Source organism: Scyliorhinus canicula, chromosome 1 (assembly GCF_902713615.1).
Source record: "Scyliorhinus canicula chromosome 1, sScyCan1.1, whole genome shotgun sequence".
Classification (NCBI taxonomy): Eukaryota; Metazoa; Chordata; class Chondrichthyes; order Carcharhiniformes; family Scyliorhinidae; genus Scyliorhinus; species Scyliorhinus canicula.
The window spans coordinates 39,466,653-39,484,306 of record NC_052146.1 but is presented as its reverse complement, the minus strand read 5'-3'; the positions used below and the strand labels follow the sequence as shown (position 1 = coordinate 39,484,306).

At 43.5% G+C, this 17,654-nt stretch overlaps 1 protein-coding gene across 7 annotated transcripts in view; it reads left to right on the top strand.

Moving 5' to 3' along the window:
• Window positions 1-17,654, top strand: part of cux2b (cut-like homeobox 2b) — a 438,718-nt gene that overhangs the window by 358,174 nt on the left and 62,890 nt on the right. For 6 of the 7 annotated variants that reach the window (XM_038787705.1, XM_038787654.1, XM_038787773.1 and 3 more), the window contains 3 exons: window positions 1,765-1,813; window positions 13,453-13,644; window positions 15,084-15,139. In XM_038787705.1, the coding sequence (XP_038643633.1) occupies window positions 1,765-1,813; window positions 13,453-13,644; window positions 15,084-15,139 (297 nt within the window). The remainder of the gene's footprint in view (window positions 1-1,764; window positions 1,814-13,452; window positions 13,645-15,083; window positions 15,140-17,654) is intronic. The other variant, XM_038787739.1, reaches the window with a different exon arrangement.

The following is a 17,654-nucleotide window of genomic DNA, read 5'->3' as shown; positions in this document are numbered from 1 at the left end:
TTGCATCTGAATGAAAACAAGGCGCAGGGAGGGGGCACAAACGCTGAAGGAAACCTGGATCATTTTGCTTTGTATTTAAGCTGATGGCTGGCCCCTTTCCGATTCTCTTCTGATTTCACATAGCCAGTCAATCCAATAAACCTTCGTCTGGGGCTAACTGCCCCTTTTCTCCTTTTGAAAACCTCATTTAGGAATCAACTCTGTTAAGAGTTTAGAATGATGGCGTAGATTTTGCTCCACAATTCTACCTGTTTTTTTGGTAAATAATGAGAGGTAAATTGGTCTTGGAGCCAATTAATTAACTGCTAACACCGCTTTTGTTTTCTTGTTGAGTGTAATGCAAGGCATACCAGTGTTTCAGAGATGAACAGTTGTGACAAATTTAAATACAGGGGGTGGGATTCTCCGTCGGCCGACGCCAAAACTGGGAAACGCAATTGGACAGAGAATCGGTTCCGACGCCGAAATCATGGCGTGCGCCCATTTGACGCCAAATTGCAGTTCTCCGTCACCTCAACAGCGGCGCCAAAGTGTTCCAGAATGCACGTACAGTAAACGCCTTTTGCATATCTTAGCAGGTCTGGCCTGGTATTCTCCACCTCCGATGGGCCACATTCTCGATGGTACGGTTCACTTGTGCTTTTAAAAGTCATGAAAGCGGCCTCGTGGCTGATGAAGGACAGAAGGGGGTACGCAAATTATCCAACATCGCCATAGTTTGCTGACAGTTGTGCCACTGGCTTGAGGGGGGGGGGGGAGGAGAAAGAGTAGCGGGGGGGGAGAAAGAGTAGCGGGGGGGTGGGGGGAGAAAGAGTAGCGGGGGGGTGGCCAGGAGGTGGGCTGTGGGGGGGGGGGGGGGGGAGGGAGCACCATTGCTGCGGCTGTAAGGCAGCCATGCAGCTCCACACGCCGCTGGCCCCAGCTGATCCATCAGCAGGTTGGGTGCATTGCAGTGCAACCAGTGCCATTGTGTTGGTGGGGATGAGTGTGTGTGGGGATTGTAATGTGTATGCGGCTGCAGCTTGTCAGCTGCCTGAGTGTCAATCGCGAATCTCGGCAAATCTAGCACCATTTCTCATTGGAATTGATTGTGTTCCACGTGGCACCAGTGCTAGCCCCTCAACAGCTTCTGAATCAGTCCAGGTGCGGCGCCAGTTTTACTGTCGTGGAACTCCACGAATCCTGCCCCGGCGTCAACACTTAGTCTCAAGAACAAAGAATCTCGCCGAGGTGCTTTTTTTTTGGTTACTTTATACGGCACATAGTGTCATACATGACTGGCCACTTTATTGTGTACAACCTCAATTAGCATTTGGGTAGAGTGTCATCTGAGTCAGAATACAAATTAAAATGAGCATTTTCTCTGTTATGAATACAGCGTTTCTAAAACACGGGAATATGATACAAGGTGCTTTGGGGCATATCATTGATACAATTGAAATTCCCAGTGGTGCATAGTGTATTACTATTTTGACTTCCAGTCTTCATAAAATGTTCCAACGCCATGCAAATTGACTTAACGAAAGATTTAATCCCGAGAAACTACAACTGTTTTTTTTTATAATACAATGACTTAAAAATGCTTCAGGTACATAAACTAGCAGCAAGAGATGGATTTGCATGACTAGGCTATTATGAAACACAGTATCCAAGGTTTTGTGTGAACTGTGGGCGTTGGCGGTGAACTGCCATTTCACAGCCTGTTAATATGATTTTAGGCTATTTATTGCCTGTCATTCTAATGATGTTTTGCATCTATTTTAGGACAGACGAGTTGGGAATGATCATGACCAACTTAGAAAAGGCGAATCAGGTAAGAAAGAAACTGCTTTGAGTTTACAGAAGTGGCAAGCATGCAAGAGATCTATATTTTTTAATGCTTTTGTGCGTTAACAAGGGACATAATTTATTGAATGGCTTAATTAAACAAACGATAAACCACTGAATGTATGTAGAATGCAGCTTTATGTATTAATTTGTATGTGTTTATAGTCACTAAGTGGTGAAGTAAATATTAGCGTCTGTTATGCTGTGTGTTACTGCACAGTTTTTTGAAGAGCTGCGATATTTCTATACACATTGGAAAACGGCCTAATGAAATTTGTGAGAAAATTCCTGTGCTGCAATTAACTTGGCGTGAATTTAAATTGTAGTTATCATGAAATCGTGACAGGCTTCTACTGAAAACTTTAGCAGATCATAGAACCTGATGGCCAAAAAGAGCAGTGGAACACAGCTCTGAGTTGGTGCATCTGGTGGTGAAAAAAATGAATCCTTGAAATGGGCCTGCTGCTCACAATCACACGCCATCCACCACATTTCTCTTGCTCAGCTCCTGAAAGTGGTGACCCACTGGCGGGTAGCTCCATGGATGTCAGCAACTCTCTTGTGTTTCGCTTCCATACGTGAGTTTAGACTGTGAAAGTCAAAAGGCTAAGAGGTATAAGGTTGCCACCTCTGGCTGGTCGTATTCCGAGAGGTTTCATGACATGATCATCCCTCTCCCACTGCCCATCTCCACCTTAGGCCTACCAACCTGCCCATTATCCCAGCACTGCCATTCTACATCAATGGAGAAGAGAACAGCCTCCACATTCCGGCGCCTGTTCGGGTACTCGGGGTTCAGAATTCTCAGTCGGTACGGGAATTGAACCCTCGCTGCTGGCCTTGTTCTGCATTAAAAACCAGTTGTCTAGCCCACTGAGCTAAAACAGCCCTGCTGGATGATTCTCAGCTCAAGTAAACAGTCTTCACCCATCTCAAACTTTTTTATAATTAAAAAATGAAAATGATTTCAAATCTTTTGAAAAGCGCAGCATTTTTTCACATCACAACAAATATTTTCCATGCTTTCCCGCAGCAGTACCCTGTACGGTGTAACGGTCTAGCACATGGGGGTTAATGTGGGACTTAGTACCGCCCCCATAGTGATGTAAGAGAACACTTGACCAGCATCTCGGGATCTGTGTAGTGTTGGATAGAGCTGTGTGTAGCAGCAAGCATGGAGACAACTCCTAGCTTGGATTAGTACCTGGGAATATGATGTTATTGATATTACTGAGACTTGGTTGAGGGGTGGGAAAGACTGGCAACTAAATATCCCAGGGTATAGATGCTTCAGGAGGGATCGGGAGGGAGGTAAAAGGGGTGGAGGAGTTGCATTACTGGTCAGAGATGGTATCACAGCTGTGATTAAGGAGGGCACGATGGAGGATTCGAGCACTGAGGCAATATGGATGGAGCTAAGAAATAGGAAGGGTGCAGTAACGTTGTTGGGACTTTACTATAGGCCTCCCAAAAGCGAGCGTGAAGTAGAGGTACAAATATGCAGACAGATTATAGAACAATGTTGGAGCAATAGGGTGGTTGTGATGGGAGATTTTAACTTCCCCAACATTGAATGGGACTCATGTAGTGTTGGAGGCGTAGATGGAGCAGAATTTGTAAAGAGCATCCAGGAGAGTTTTTTAGAGCAGGATGTAAATAGTCCAACTCAGGAAGGGGCCATACCGGCCAGGTGGTTGAAGTTTCAGTCGGTGATTACTTTGGGAATAGCGATCACAATTCCATAAGTTTTAGAATACTCATGGACAAAGACGAGAGTGGTCCTAAAGGAAGAGTGCTAAATTGGGGAAAGGCCAACTGTAACAAAATTTGGCAGGAGCTCGGGAATGTGGATTCGGAGCAGCTGTTTAAGGGTAAATCCACATTTGAAATGTGGGAGTCTTTTAAGGAAAGGTTGATTAGAGTGCAAGACAGACATGTTCCTGTGAAAATGAGAGATAGAAATGGCAAGATTAGGGAACCATGGATGACGGGTGGAATTGTGAGACTAGCTAAGATGAAAAAGGAAGCATACATAAGATCGAGGCAACTCAAAACTGATGAAGCTTTGGAGGAATATCGGGAAAGTAGGACAAATCTCAAACGCGCAATAAAGAGGGCTAAAAGGGGTCATGAAATATCTCTGGCTAACAGGGTTAAGGAAAATCCCAAAGCCTTTTATTCGTATATAAGGTGCAAGAGGGTAACTAGAGAAAGGATTGGCCCACTCAAAGACAAAAGAGGGAATTTATGCGTGGAGTCAGAGGAAATGAGTGGGCTTAATGAGTACTTTGCATCGGTATTCACCAAGAAGAGGGACATGACGGATGTTGAGGTTAGGGATGGATGTTTAAATACTCTAGGTCATGTCGGCATAAGGAAGGGGGAGGTTTTGGGTATTCTAAAAGGCATTAAGGTGGACAAGTCCCCAGGACCAGATGGGATCTATCCCAGGTTACTGAGGGAAGTGAGGGACGAAATAGCTGGGGCCTTAACAGATATCTTTGCAGCATCCTTGAGCACGGGTGAGGTCCCGGAGGACTGGAGAATTGCTAATGTTGTCCCTTTGTTTAAGAAGGGTAGCAGGGATAATCCAGGGAATTATAGACCTGTGAGCTTGACGTCAGTGGTAGGCAAACTGTTGGAGAAGATACTGAGGGATAGGATCTATTCACATTTGGAAGAAAATAGACTTATCAGTGATAGGCAGCATGGTTTTGTGCAGGGAAGGTCATGTCTTACAAACCTAATAGAATTCTTTGCGGAAGTGACAAAGTTAATTGATGATGGAAGGTCTGTAGATGTCATATACATGGACTTCAGTAAAGCATTTGATAAAGTTTCCCATGGCAGATTGATTGAAAAAGTGAAGTTGTATGGGATTCAGAGTGTACTAGCTAGATGGATAAAGAACTGGCTGGGCAACAGGAGACAGAGAGTAGTGGTGGAAGGGAGTGTCTCAAAATGGAGAAAGGTGACTAGTGGTGTTCCACAGGGATCCGTGCTCGCACCACTGTTGTTTGTGATATACATAAATGATCTGGACGAAGGTATAAGTGGTCTGATGAGCAAGTTTGCTCTAAGATTGCTCTAAGATTGGTGGAGTTGCAGATAGTTGCAGAGTTGCAGATAGCGAGGCGGACTGTCAGAGAATACAGCAAAATATAGATAGATTGGAAAGTTGGGCAGAGAAATGGCAGATGGAGTTCAATCCAGGCAAATGCAAGGTGATGCATTTTGGAAGATCTAACTCAAGAGCAGACTATATGGTCAATGGAAGAGTCGTGGGGAAAATTGATGTACAGAGAGATCTGGGAGTTCAGGTCCATTGTACCCTGAAGGTGGCAACGCAGGTCGATAGAGTGGTCGAGAAGGCATACAGCATGCTTGCCTTCATCGGATGGGGTATTGAGTACAAGAGTTGGCAGGTCATGTTACAGTTGTATCGGACTTTGGTTAGGCCACATTTGGAATACTGCATGCAGTTCTGGTCGCCACATTACCAGAAGGATGTGGTTGCTTTAGAGAGGGTGCAGAGGAGGTACACCAGGATGTTGCCTGGCATGGAGGGTGCTAGCTATGAAGAAAGGTTGAGTAGATAGGATTGTTTTCATTGGAAAGATGGAGGTTGAGGGGAGACCTGATTGAGGTCTACAAAATTATGAGAGGTATGGACAGGGTGGATAGCAACAAGCTTTTTCCAAGAGTGGGGGTGTCAATTACAAGGGGTCACGATTTCAAGGTGAGAGGGGGAAAATTTAAGGGAGATGTGCGTGGAAAGTGTTTTACGCAGAGGGTGGTGGGTGCCTGGAACGCTTTACCAGCGGAGGTGGTAGAGGCGGGCACGATTAAAACATTTAAGATGCATCTGGACAGATACATGAATGGGTGTGGAACAGAGAGAAGTAGACCTTGGAAAATAGGCACCAGGTTTAGATAAAGGATCTGGATCGGCGCAGGCTGGGAGGGCCGAAGGGCCTGTTCCTGTGCTGTAATTTTCTTTGTTCTTGTTCTTTGTAATATGCCTTTGTACATAGTTCTTAGTCGTTAATAAATACTAACTGTTAAATTACCTAAGACTACAAATATCTTATGACCTACTGAACTATGTCCAACACCTTACAAAATGATGCCGTATCTGGAATAACTCAAAACTTGTAGAGACTGCGGAAGAAAATTAAAATCCTGGAAAACTGAAAAAAAAATCAAAGCATTCCGACCAGAAGAAAAGCCCAAGACGTGACATGCAGATGGAAATCACCAGAAGAAAGCTCCAAAGAAAGGCTTGAAAGCTAAAGGCAGAAATTAAATTTCTCATTACATCAGGAGACTCCATTGCATCCTGCGGAAGTCCAGCTTCAATACCCAGAATATGGAGAGTCAGCAGACCTAACAGGGGCGAGCTGAAAAATTTAAAGTCCTGGAAATCTTAAGGGCTGAAAACTGCTAAATACTGCACTGGACAGAAATTGACATTTAAATCGCAGTCCAAGGAAACTGATGCCCACATCAGCTCCAGACACGTGGCGGCCAAACCTGCGCCTGAAATCTGAGCTAATCAGGGATAGAATAGTTGGAGGGGTGGTGGACGTCGCAATCTCAGATATTTTTCACGAAGGAGAGTCAACCCGGTTGCCAGGCAATCTGAAATTGGTTTGCAGCACAGATCCATATGAAGGAGAGAAAGAAAACCATTACTACCAAAGTAAAGCCCACTGTCCAGTCAGTGAAACAGCATAGAAACATGGGAACAATACCCTACCCGACCAGTAGAGTGATCATGCCAGTGCTGTGGAGCAAAGCAATTTCAACCCACTGTTTTTAATGCAACTGAATAGGACAGTTCAAGAAGCCGTGCAAAGCCAAAGCACCAAAATGCACAGGAGACCCAAAAGGATTTGTGAGGTCAAGACAGCACACTAAGAGGAGGCATATGTAGGCCTGAATGCCTTTTCAATGGCAGAAGGTATCAAGACATTCACTGTTGTAGATTATACAGAACTGAACAGCAACAAGAAAGATTCTTTTGACTGGGCAGTCAGCTCTGAACGGTCTTCTCTCTTTGCAGAGCAGGTTTCACCTTTGTTACAGATGCTAGAAGCCTCTCATTGCTCAGACCAGCCAACCACTCAGATGGATACCATGATACCTTGAGTAGACGACAGTCAAGAGAGCAACCAGCAACGAGAAGATCCTCAACCTCCACCTCCGATGCTAACTGGAGGGATGAATTGAGAGGCCACAGAGTAGGCGCTGCAATCCCTAGCCAGTGCCACAAACGATACGGGAACTAAGTAGCAATCAGTTGTTGGCAGCACACTACACAGCTAAACACAAAGCTGAGCTTACTACCAAATCACATCCTCACCACAGAAAGAACCATCTTCCATCCCAGCATGTGGTACAGTGAGCTGCACAAAGGAAGAAGAGGGAAGAAAGCATTATAAAGATGAGCCCAGAGTTTCTTCTACCTTGTAAAGAGTGGGATGGACTAACCTCCATCTCTCACTACATCTGGGGAATCAGCAAATTGTGATGATTCAATGCCAAAGAATGGAAAAAGAGGACCCAGATGCCAGAACAACCTCTGATTCAACAAAGTTTACCTGCAGGAGCTGACCACTCCTCCGACAGTAGCGTCGACAGGAAATGGAAGTGTTATAATATTATATTGGAAGTGTCACAAAACATGTCCACATGTTTTGGGCATGCCCAAAGCTTAGGGGATTCTGGCAGGGAGTTGCGGATGTCTTGTTCACGGTACTAAAACCCAAGGTACTAAAAACGAGGGTGGCGCCGAGTCCAAAGGTGCCGATTTATGGAGTGTCGGAAGACCCAGGAGTCCAGGGGGCGAGAGAGGCTGACGTTTTGGCCTTTGCCTCCTTGGTAGCCCATAGACGGATATTACTAGCGTGGAGGGACTCGAAGCCCCGAATTCAGGGGTATGGATTAGCGACATGGCCGGGTGTCTCAGACTTGAGAAAATTAAGTTTGCCCTGAGAGGATCAACGTTAGGGTTCGTTCGGAGGTGGCAGCCATTTATTGACTTCTTCGGAGAAAACTAAACTGTCAGCAGATTCAATGGGGGGGTTAAGGGAGGGCGGCGGGGGATTAGGCTATCTTTTGTCGAGATTAGGCGGGGACAGTGGGAGATGGAGGGATGTGTTACGGCACTGAAGAATATTTACATTTGTATTTGTATCTTTTATTGTTATAAAACCATAAATGCCTTAAAATGTTTGTCAAAAGAAAATAATAATGCAAATGCATGAGATAAACTGGGATAACTTGTAATTATGTAGGAGGAAGATTTTGGGGTGGGGGCGCTGTAGTATAAGGGTTTGGCACAAAGGGACCGAGAATAGTTAACATCTCCACAGCGATGTAAGAGAACACATTATACCTCGGGGACAGAGACGTGAGTTGAAGCAAGCATGGAGACAACTCCTAGCTTAGACTTTTACTGGACCTATGCATACAGTAATACGACGCTTACCGAAGACTACGAATATCTTGATTAGACATATTGAATTGCGCCCAACACCTTTGAAATCACACTTCAATTCCTGGAGGCTGCAGCACAATCCTAGAACATTGGCAACGCTACTGGTGTGGGTGTTATCACAGCAGAGTCCAATCATTTTCTCTACTAAAATCATCGGATGCAACACTTTTCAGCAGGGATGGTGTTTGGGAGCACGGATGCTACTGTTGTTCCCCTTTGTTTCCTCAAATACTAATTGTATCACCAGCTCCCATCAGCATTGGGAGAATGAGCTGACTCAATGCTGACAAGCCAATGGAGTCGAGACCTTCCCTGTGTGTGTGTGACTCCTTGTTACAGTGAGTTGGGGCAGGGTTTGAATCACACTTGATTCATTCCATGAGTTGGCCAGGAGCTCATGCAGTCACATACTTTGTTTTTAAATATGGTTCTCAATAATAATGTTTCCACTAGAGTCCTTCGCAAATAGACAGCAGTAACTGAAGTCCAGCTTTTACTGGCGGCCTTCAAAGAATCATCAACTGTTTTGAACAGCTCAGTTGTACTACTGGGAGTTAATTTATTCAATCTCAACAGCGCCGCTAGTAGTTAGAAGAAGCAGAAATAATCCATATCATCTTTCTCTTAGATGTAAAATGTATTTGTTCCCAAGTAAATGAAAGTATATAAGCACAATTGTATGGTACTGTGCTAAATTCTTCATTTAGCTGTAGTGCTGTATTAGGGTCAATGTTTCAGATTGTCTTTGAACTTTTCTTGTACGTGAAACCTTATAATTTGAGATCCACTTTTAAATTATGCACCAGTACCACTTTTTGTTATCAGTGTGGTCTGAAATTAAATAATTGATACGTAGAACTGATAGGAGAATTGAAATTTGGGAAATAAAGAATCCTAAATAGCATTGGTGTGTTTTGCTGCTGGAATTCATTCTTTAATATTTTTGCGGTGAGGATTCATTCCACTGCTCCGAGAGAAGCAGAGAGTCTTTGAGAGCTGTCTGTGAACAGCTCCATCCGTTTGGCCTGCTGCTCTCCACGTATTGCCGGAGTGGTAAGAATTAAGAACAAATTAGGAATATCTGAGCAATAACCTAGTGAACAGCGAAAAATCAGAATGCGCCTGATCAGCCGACTTGAGGAAATAACTTCTAAAGTTAAAACCTTTGGTGAAGTTCCTCAATACGAAGTGGGGTGCTAGAGAGAATCAATTGGAGCTAATTAGTGTTTCCAATTTGGATTGAAAGTTTGGATTCCAAAACCTCAGCGCAATCTGATCAGATTTCTAGACGCTATCAAAGAGTTGATTCTGCAGAGATAGCTAGGGAATGATTAAATTACTCCGCAAAGTAATGTGAGATAGGATTTCATACAGACAAGTGTAAAACACACCAGGTGAATGACGTATACAGCCCACTCAACTTTCAAACTATTGCCAAGCAACAGCCATCTCTTCAAACGCAGGCTTACGACTGCCGTTGTCAAGTTCTCTCACACAGAACAATCGGAACATGAAAAAAACCATCTGGAGCTGGGGAGTGTAGGTCAAAATTCAGAAATCATTTAAGGAACAATCATATGCTGTGAAGTGGGGGTACGTGGTAACTGTGGGTGCTTCCTGAAAATGTGAATTAAATTGAATGTCCCTGCACATCTGCGTTTGCCATGATTCTGTGACCCAGTATAATGCTTTAGTAACTTCATCTATATAATGATCACAACAGGCTTGAAAATTATATCAACCACTTATCTACCCCTAAAGAGGGAATGTGATTTGAAACTCAGTAATAGCTTATGCTTTTTGCTACATAAAACCAACTTTAATTTGGCTCTGAACTTGCCATGTTTGCATGGCCGGTCTCTATTGATCATTGCTTTATTTGGTGTCTGGAGTATATTGATCTAAAATTAAAGCTCCATTATTTAAGGCATCTCAGCATTTTGCATTCAGTACAATGATTTTATTTTGTTTCATGTAAACCCCCCCCCCCAAAAAAAAATCTTGTCTATCTTAATGGACTCTGACTGGGATCAGTGATGGTATTTGATTCACATCAAAACAGCCTGTGGAGTGTGAAGGCCAGAGTTGGATCTTAACAAAATAAACCCTCTTTCTCTGATGCGGAATGAGTCAGACTTCATTAGGGAACTTAAGGTGAAGGAACCCTGAGGGAGCAGTGACCACAATATGATAGAATTTACCCTGCAGTTTGAGAGGGAGAAGCTGCAATCAGATGTAACAGTATTACAATTAAATAAGGGTAACTACAAAGACATGAGGGAGGCACTGGCCAGAATTGATTGGAAATGGAGCCTAGCAGGGAAGACAGTGGAACAGCAATGGCAGGAGTTTTGGGGGGTTATTAGGGAGGCACAACAGAAATTCATCCCAAGGAGGAGGAAACATGCTAAGGGGAGGACAAGGCATCCGTGGCTGACGACAGATGTCAAGGACAGCATGAAAGCTAAAGAAAAAGCTTACAAAGTGGCGAGGATTAGTCGAAAACTAGAGGATTGGGAAGCCTTTAAAAGTGAAGAAAGCAATAAGGAGGGAGAAGATGAAGTATGAGTGAAAGCTAACTAGTAATATAAAGGAAGATAGGAAGAGATTTTTTCAATATATAAAAGGTAATAGAGAGGCAAAAATAGACATTGGACCACTGGAAAATGTGGCTGGAGAAGTAATAATAGGAAACAAAGAAATGGCAGAGGAACTGAATAATTACTTTGCATCAGTCTTCACGGTGGAAGACACCAGTGGGATGCCAGAGCTCCAGGAGAATAAGGGGGCAGAGGTGAGTGCAGTGACCATTACTAAGGAGAAGGTTCTGGGGAAACGGAAAGGTCTGAAGGTGGATAAGTCACCTGGACCGGATGGACTACACCCCAGGGTCCTAAAAGAGATAGCTGAGGAAATTGTGGAGGCATTAGTGATGATCTTTCAGGAATCACTGGAAGCAAGAAGGGTCCCAGAGGACTGGAAAGTGGCTAATGTAACACCACTGTTTAAGAAGGGAGGGAGGCAGAAGGCGGGACATTATAGGCCAGTTAGCCTGACTTCGGTCATTGGTAAGATTTTAGAGTCTGTTATTAAAGATAAGATCGCAAAGTACTTGGAAGTGCATGGTAAAATAGGACTGAGTCAGCACAGCTTTGTCAAAGAGAGGTTGTGTCTGACAAATCTGTTAGAGTTCTTTGAGGAGGTAACAAGGGAGTTAGACAAAGGAGAACCAGTGGACGTGATTTATTTAGATTTCCAGAAGGCCTTTGACAAGGTGTCACATAGGAGACTGTTAAATAAGTTAAACGCCCATGGTGTTCAGGGTAAGATCCTGGCATGGATAGAGGATTGGCTTCTGGCAGAAGGCAAAGATTGGGGATAAAGGGGTCTTTTTCAGGATGGCATCCTGTGACTAGTGGTGTGCCTCAGGGGTCTGTGCTGGGACACAACTTATCACAATATACATTAATGATCTGGACATTAATGTACTGAAGGCACTGTTGCTAAATTTGCAGATGATACAAAGATCTGTAGAGGGGCAGTTAGTACTGAGGAAGCAAGGGGGCTGTAGAAGGAGAGTGGGCAATGAAGTGGCAAATGAAATACAATGTGGAAAAGTGTGAGGTTATACACTTTAGAAGGAGGAATTTAGGATAGACTATTTTCTAAAAGTGGAAATGCTTCGGAAATCAGAAGCACAAAGGGACTTGGGAGTACTTGTTCACGATTCTCTTAAAGTTAATGTGCAGGTTCAGTCGGCAGTTAAGAAGGCAAATGCAATGTTAGCATTCATGTCAAGGGGGCTAGAATATAAGACCATGGATGTACTTCTGAGGCTTTATAAGGCTCTGGTCAGACTCCATTTGGAGTATTGTGAGCAGTTTAGGGCCCCGTATCTAAGGAAGGATGTGCTGGCCTTGGAAATGGTCCAGAGGAGGTTCACAAGAATGATCCCTGGAATGAAGAACTTGTTGTATGAGGAACATTTGAGGACTCTAGGTCTGTACTCGTTGGAGTTTAGAAGGATGAGAGGGGATCTTATTGAAACTTACAAGATACCGCGAGGCCTGAATAGAGTGGACGTGGAGAGGATGTTTCCACTTGTAGGAAAAACTAGAACAGAGGATGCCATCTCAGACTGAAGGGACGATCCTTTAAAACAGAGATGAGGAGGAATTTCTTCAGCCAGAGGGTGGTGAATCTGTGGAACTCTTTGCCGCAGAAGGCTGTGGAAGCCAATTCACTGAGTGTCTTTAAGTCAGAGATAGATAGGTTCTTGATTAATAAGGGGATCAGGGGTTATGGTGAGAAGGCAGGAGAATGGGGATGAAAAATTATCAGCCATGATTGAATGGCAGAGCAGACTCGATGGGCCGAGTGGCCTAATTCTGCTCCTATGTCTCATGGTCTTATGGAATTACCCAACACAATACGTGTCTGTTTCTTTAAATGATTGCCTGAATTTGATGTGATGATTGGTGTCCCCAAGCGTAATCCTGACGTTCAGTAAATCTATGATACATGTGTTTCTCCATTTGCTTTACTCATAGAATCTTTAAAAACTTTATAACAGAAAGATTCTACAGCTGACACGAACTTGAAGTAAGCCTAAAAATGAAATTTCACCTTTCCAGTGGCAGAATTAAATTCTGAAAGCAAAACCTGGTTTTGGCCCGAATTTGTAATTCTCACATGATCCCCCAATAATCCACAAGGGTATTTATAGAATTTATAGAACAGTACAGCACAGAACAGGCCCTTCGGCCCTCGATGTTGTGCCGAGCAATGATCACCCTACTTAAACCCACGTAACCCGTATACCCATAACCCAACAATCCCCCCCATTAACCTTACACTACGGGCAATTTAGCATGGCCAATCCACCTAACCCGCACATCTTTGGACTGTGGGAGGAAACCGGAGCACCCGGAGGAAACCCACGCACACACGGGGAGGACGTGCAGACTCCACACAGACAGTGACCCAGCCGGGAATCGAACCTGGGACCCTGGAGCTGTGAAGCATTGATGCTAACCACCATGCTACCGTGAGGCCCACTATTGTGCAAGCAGACTTTGTATAAGGCGCTGGAAACCTAAAAGGGTCTTTCCACTCCTGCACAGGATCAAGCAGACATTTTGATGTGCCCTGGTTCAAGGCTGGAAGCAGCACTGGTTGCTAAAGACCGAGAGATTATCCGATTGCTAAAAGAGATTCAACATCTCCAGACTGCACTGCACGAACTCCAGGAGAGTTCAGCAAATCAGATTGCACAGTTGGAGCAGCAAGTAGCACTAAAGACTGAAGCTGTGGAGGTAATGGAACTTGGGTCAAGATAGCGCTCGTGATAATAAATCTGAAAGGTCTTGGCAGCTTTCATATAATCCAACACAGTTTTTACATGAAATCAAGTTTCCAATAGATAGAGGACAAATATCTGCTAAAAATCAATGTGAATAGTGTTACACGCCGCTGTGAACCACGAGATCAATCCAGACAAATGATTGCCAATCCAAATGATTATCAACAATGTGTTGTCAGCTTGTGCAAGTGATTGTCTAATGTGATGCAACTCCTGCTTTCAGTTCCATCAATGTCAGTTATGTGCTGCAATGGATCCATGTACTCTGCAGATTTTATTGTTTATATCTTTTAATACATAAATTAATTTCAGGTAAGAGTTCGGCCTAGGTGGTCTTGTTGAGGAGTAATTGTGCTGGGCTAGTTTGACTTCCACCGTCGCAGCTCAGGAGGGCAGGGTGGAGTAAACTATTTACAGGGAAACTGCTGTGGAGGCTTTGCTGTAAATTACTGCTGTTCTTGTCAGACCTTTCAAAGTGTTGAACGCTGCCCTGAATTGCTTCTGCTTGAAGTAGACCCACAGAATGGCTTGGCAGTAAGATGGCATATTTTGTCAACACACCGTATGTACTATGGAATGACCAGGATACCATTCAGTTTTAGAATAATAATCTTTATTGTCACAAGTAAGCTTACATTAACACTGCAATGAAGTTACTGTGAAAAGCCCCTTTCCGACACCTGTTCGGATACACTGAGGGGGAATTCAGAATGCCCAAATTACCTAATGGCCTGTCTTTCGGGACTTGTGGGAGGAAACCGGAGCACCCGGAGGAAACCCACAGAGACACAGGGCGAAAGTGCAGAGTCCGCACAGACAGTGACCCAAGCTGGGAATCGAACCTAGGGCCCTGATGCTGCGAAGCAACAGTGCTAACCATTGTGCTACTGTGCCGCCCAGCACAGTTTCCTATCTTAGATGAATCATGATACGCAGAGTAAAATCTCAGCTCTTTGGAAGGAAAGGGAGAGAAAACATGAGGTGCACAAAACTTGTTTTCTTTTTTCGGAATGGAACAATCTAATATTTTTTCTACTTCTGTTTACTCTTCTTGGGTATTTGGGAAATATTCTTCCCCACTGCTAATATTATATATTTTTTTAATCCCTTTCCTTTAGCTAATATTATCACTTGATTGCACTTGACAGTTGTTAGGATAGGTACAATGCCTGTTCTCTGTGGGTTCTGTTGTTGGCTGCCATCAGTCATGACTCCCACTCTTCCCTCAATGGCCACCACTCCATTTGCTATAATTAATTTAAGAGGTAATTCAACTTTTTGAGGTGTTTACATTTCAAACACGAGCTCTTTAAACTGAGAGACATTTGTAATGCACTCTTGACGTTAACTGCTGCACAGCTTTCTAACTGTTGACTGTATCCATTTTCTCAGAAATTGGAAAAGAAGTGTGCACAATTAGACTACGAGGAGCATAAAGCAGAATTAAGGTATGTATTTAACGTTTATACATTTGCTGCAAAAGTATCTGTCGGATCAAAGACTGTAAAGTACTGAAGGTGCTATGTGAATGTTGCGTGGAGTGGAAGAGGTGTTTGTTTCTGAGGGAGTGTATTAGAAAAAAATGAATGGAAAAGATGTCCGTTGTTAGTATCACACTGTTACTTCCTTGTGCATTGCTCATTTCTCAGTTAACACTCATGGCGGCACGGTGGAACAGTGATTAATACCCTGACAGCTCCAGGGACCCGGGTTAAATTCCGGCTTCGGCTGACTATCTGTGCGGAGTTTGCACATTCTCCCCGTGTCTGCGTGGGTTTCCTCCGGGTGCTCCGGTTTCTTCCCACAGTCCAAAGATGTGCAAGTTAGGTGGATTGACCATGCTAGATTGCCCCTTAGTGTCCAAAAGGTTAGGTGGGGGTACTGGGTTACGGGGATACGGTGGAGGCGTGGGCTTAGGTCATTTGCTCTTTCGTAGATTTTGTGTTCCCAGCCCTTGGTTCAAGTTGAGACTGGTGTTGTTTCCCAGCCTCCTACACCCTCCATTTCTCAGCAGTTGAAGTTTATACTGGTTTCCTCTTTGCAAATAAAAGATTTGGTTATGTCTAACCTCGTATTAGCGGCATTACACAAACCTCATGGTGCAAAGTCCGGCCAATACCATCCTCAACAAAAGAGCAAGCTGCACAAAAGACGCTTTTATAGACAACATTTCTAAATGGAATCATAACAAATGCATTTCAAATTGAAGCACTTGCTTTCGTAGATGAATTTTATTGCCCCAACTCGACAAGTAACCAACCAGTACTTCCACCTGCAGCATCAGAATATTTCTAAACAAGTGATTAGATTTAGGTGAAGTGCCAGCCTTTCTGGTTGGCCAAGAAATTACATTGAAGCTTGTTGAAGTGATATTCTTGGAATAGAATGTTCCAGGTGGGAAATACATTTTTAGAACAAAAGTCAAGCTAAGAAAATAGTATAAACTACTTGAATGATGAGGTGTTTTTGGCTTTTTACCATCCCAAGGGTAGGACTATATCCCAAGGGTAGGAGTATTCAATGCCTCTGGATGACTATCCAATCCCGGGCTCCAGTTTGTTCAATAGTAGATCTGCTTTCTTGCGGATCGTAGCTGCCACCATTTTGTCTAAATAACAAGTCAATCTAAACTGAAGCCCGGATAAATAGAAAACTATTACAGATTCATAATTTGTCCATGTAGGTAAACTCGATAGATAAAAGCAAATTACTGCGGATGCTGGAATCTGAAACAAAATAGAATAATAGTTATTATTGCCACAAGTAGACTTATGTTAACACTGCAATGAAGTTACTGTGAAAATTCCCTAGTCACAGCATTCCGGCTCCTGTTCGGGCACACTGAGGGAGAATTCAGAATGTCCAAATTACCTAACAGAATGTCTTTCGGGACTCGTGGGAGGAAACCAGAGCACCCAAAGGAAACGCACGCAGACACAGGGAGAACATGCAGACTCCGCACAGACAGTTACCCAAGCCGGGAATCAAACCTAAAATCCTGGCACTGTAAAGCAACAGTGCTAACTACTGAAAATACTGGACAATCTCAGCAGGTCTGACAGCATCTGTGGAGAGAGAAAGGACCTAATGTTTCAAGCCTGGATGACTCTTTGTCAAAGCTCAATGTTCTTTTCAATTTGATAATGATAATTTTTGACCCTTGTGCCTTTTACCACTCCAACATTCTATTTTCTTGAAGGCACAAGTGCATGGGCTACAGTTCTAGAGATCAATCTTCCAGTGCCTCACTTAAATAACTAATCTTTGTGTAACAGCCTGTAGGATTTCTTCTTTTATCTTCTAATAAGAGTCAATTGTCCGGTTGATTGGAAGTGTTGAAAATACAACTTCATTGCTAATTATTGACTTTAATACACTTGCATACAAACTAAATCAAAACTTAGAAACAAAATATCAAACAATACATGAGTTGGTCAAATACATGGCAAAGGAAATCATAAAACATAAAGAAATCACTTTTAACACAAACAAGCAAATAGATGATTCAATAATTCAGGAAGGCAGGAACTCAGGAAGCCGACCTCGGCCACGTGGTCTTACTTTAAGGGAATCCTTATTGATGGTCTAATCCCTCATTTACTCGTGTTGGTTTCTAATTCTCAGCTGAGACTAAGGTCGTCAGGAAAGTATACGGAATGCTTGCCTTCATTGGATGGGGCATAGAGTATAAAAAGTGGCAAGTCATGCTACAGTTGTATAGAACCTTGGTATGGCCGCACTTGGAATATTGCGCGAATATTGCGCACAATTCTGGTCGCCACACTACCAGAAGGATGTGGAAGCTTTGAAGAGGGTGCAGAGGAGGTTTACCACAATGCTGCCTGGTCTAGATGGTGTTAGCTATATGGAGAGGCTGAATAGACTCGGACTGTTTTCATTAAAGATGGAGGTTGAGGGGTGACCTGATAGAGGTCTACAAAATTATGAGGGGCATGGATAGAA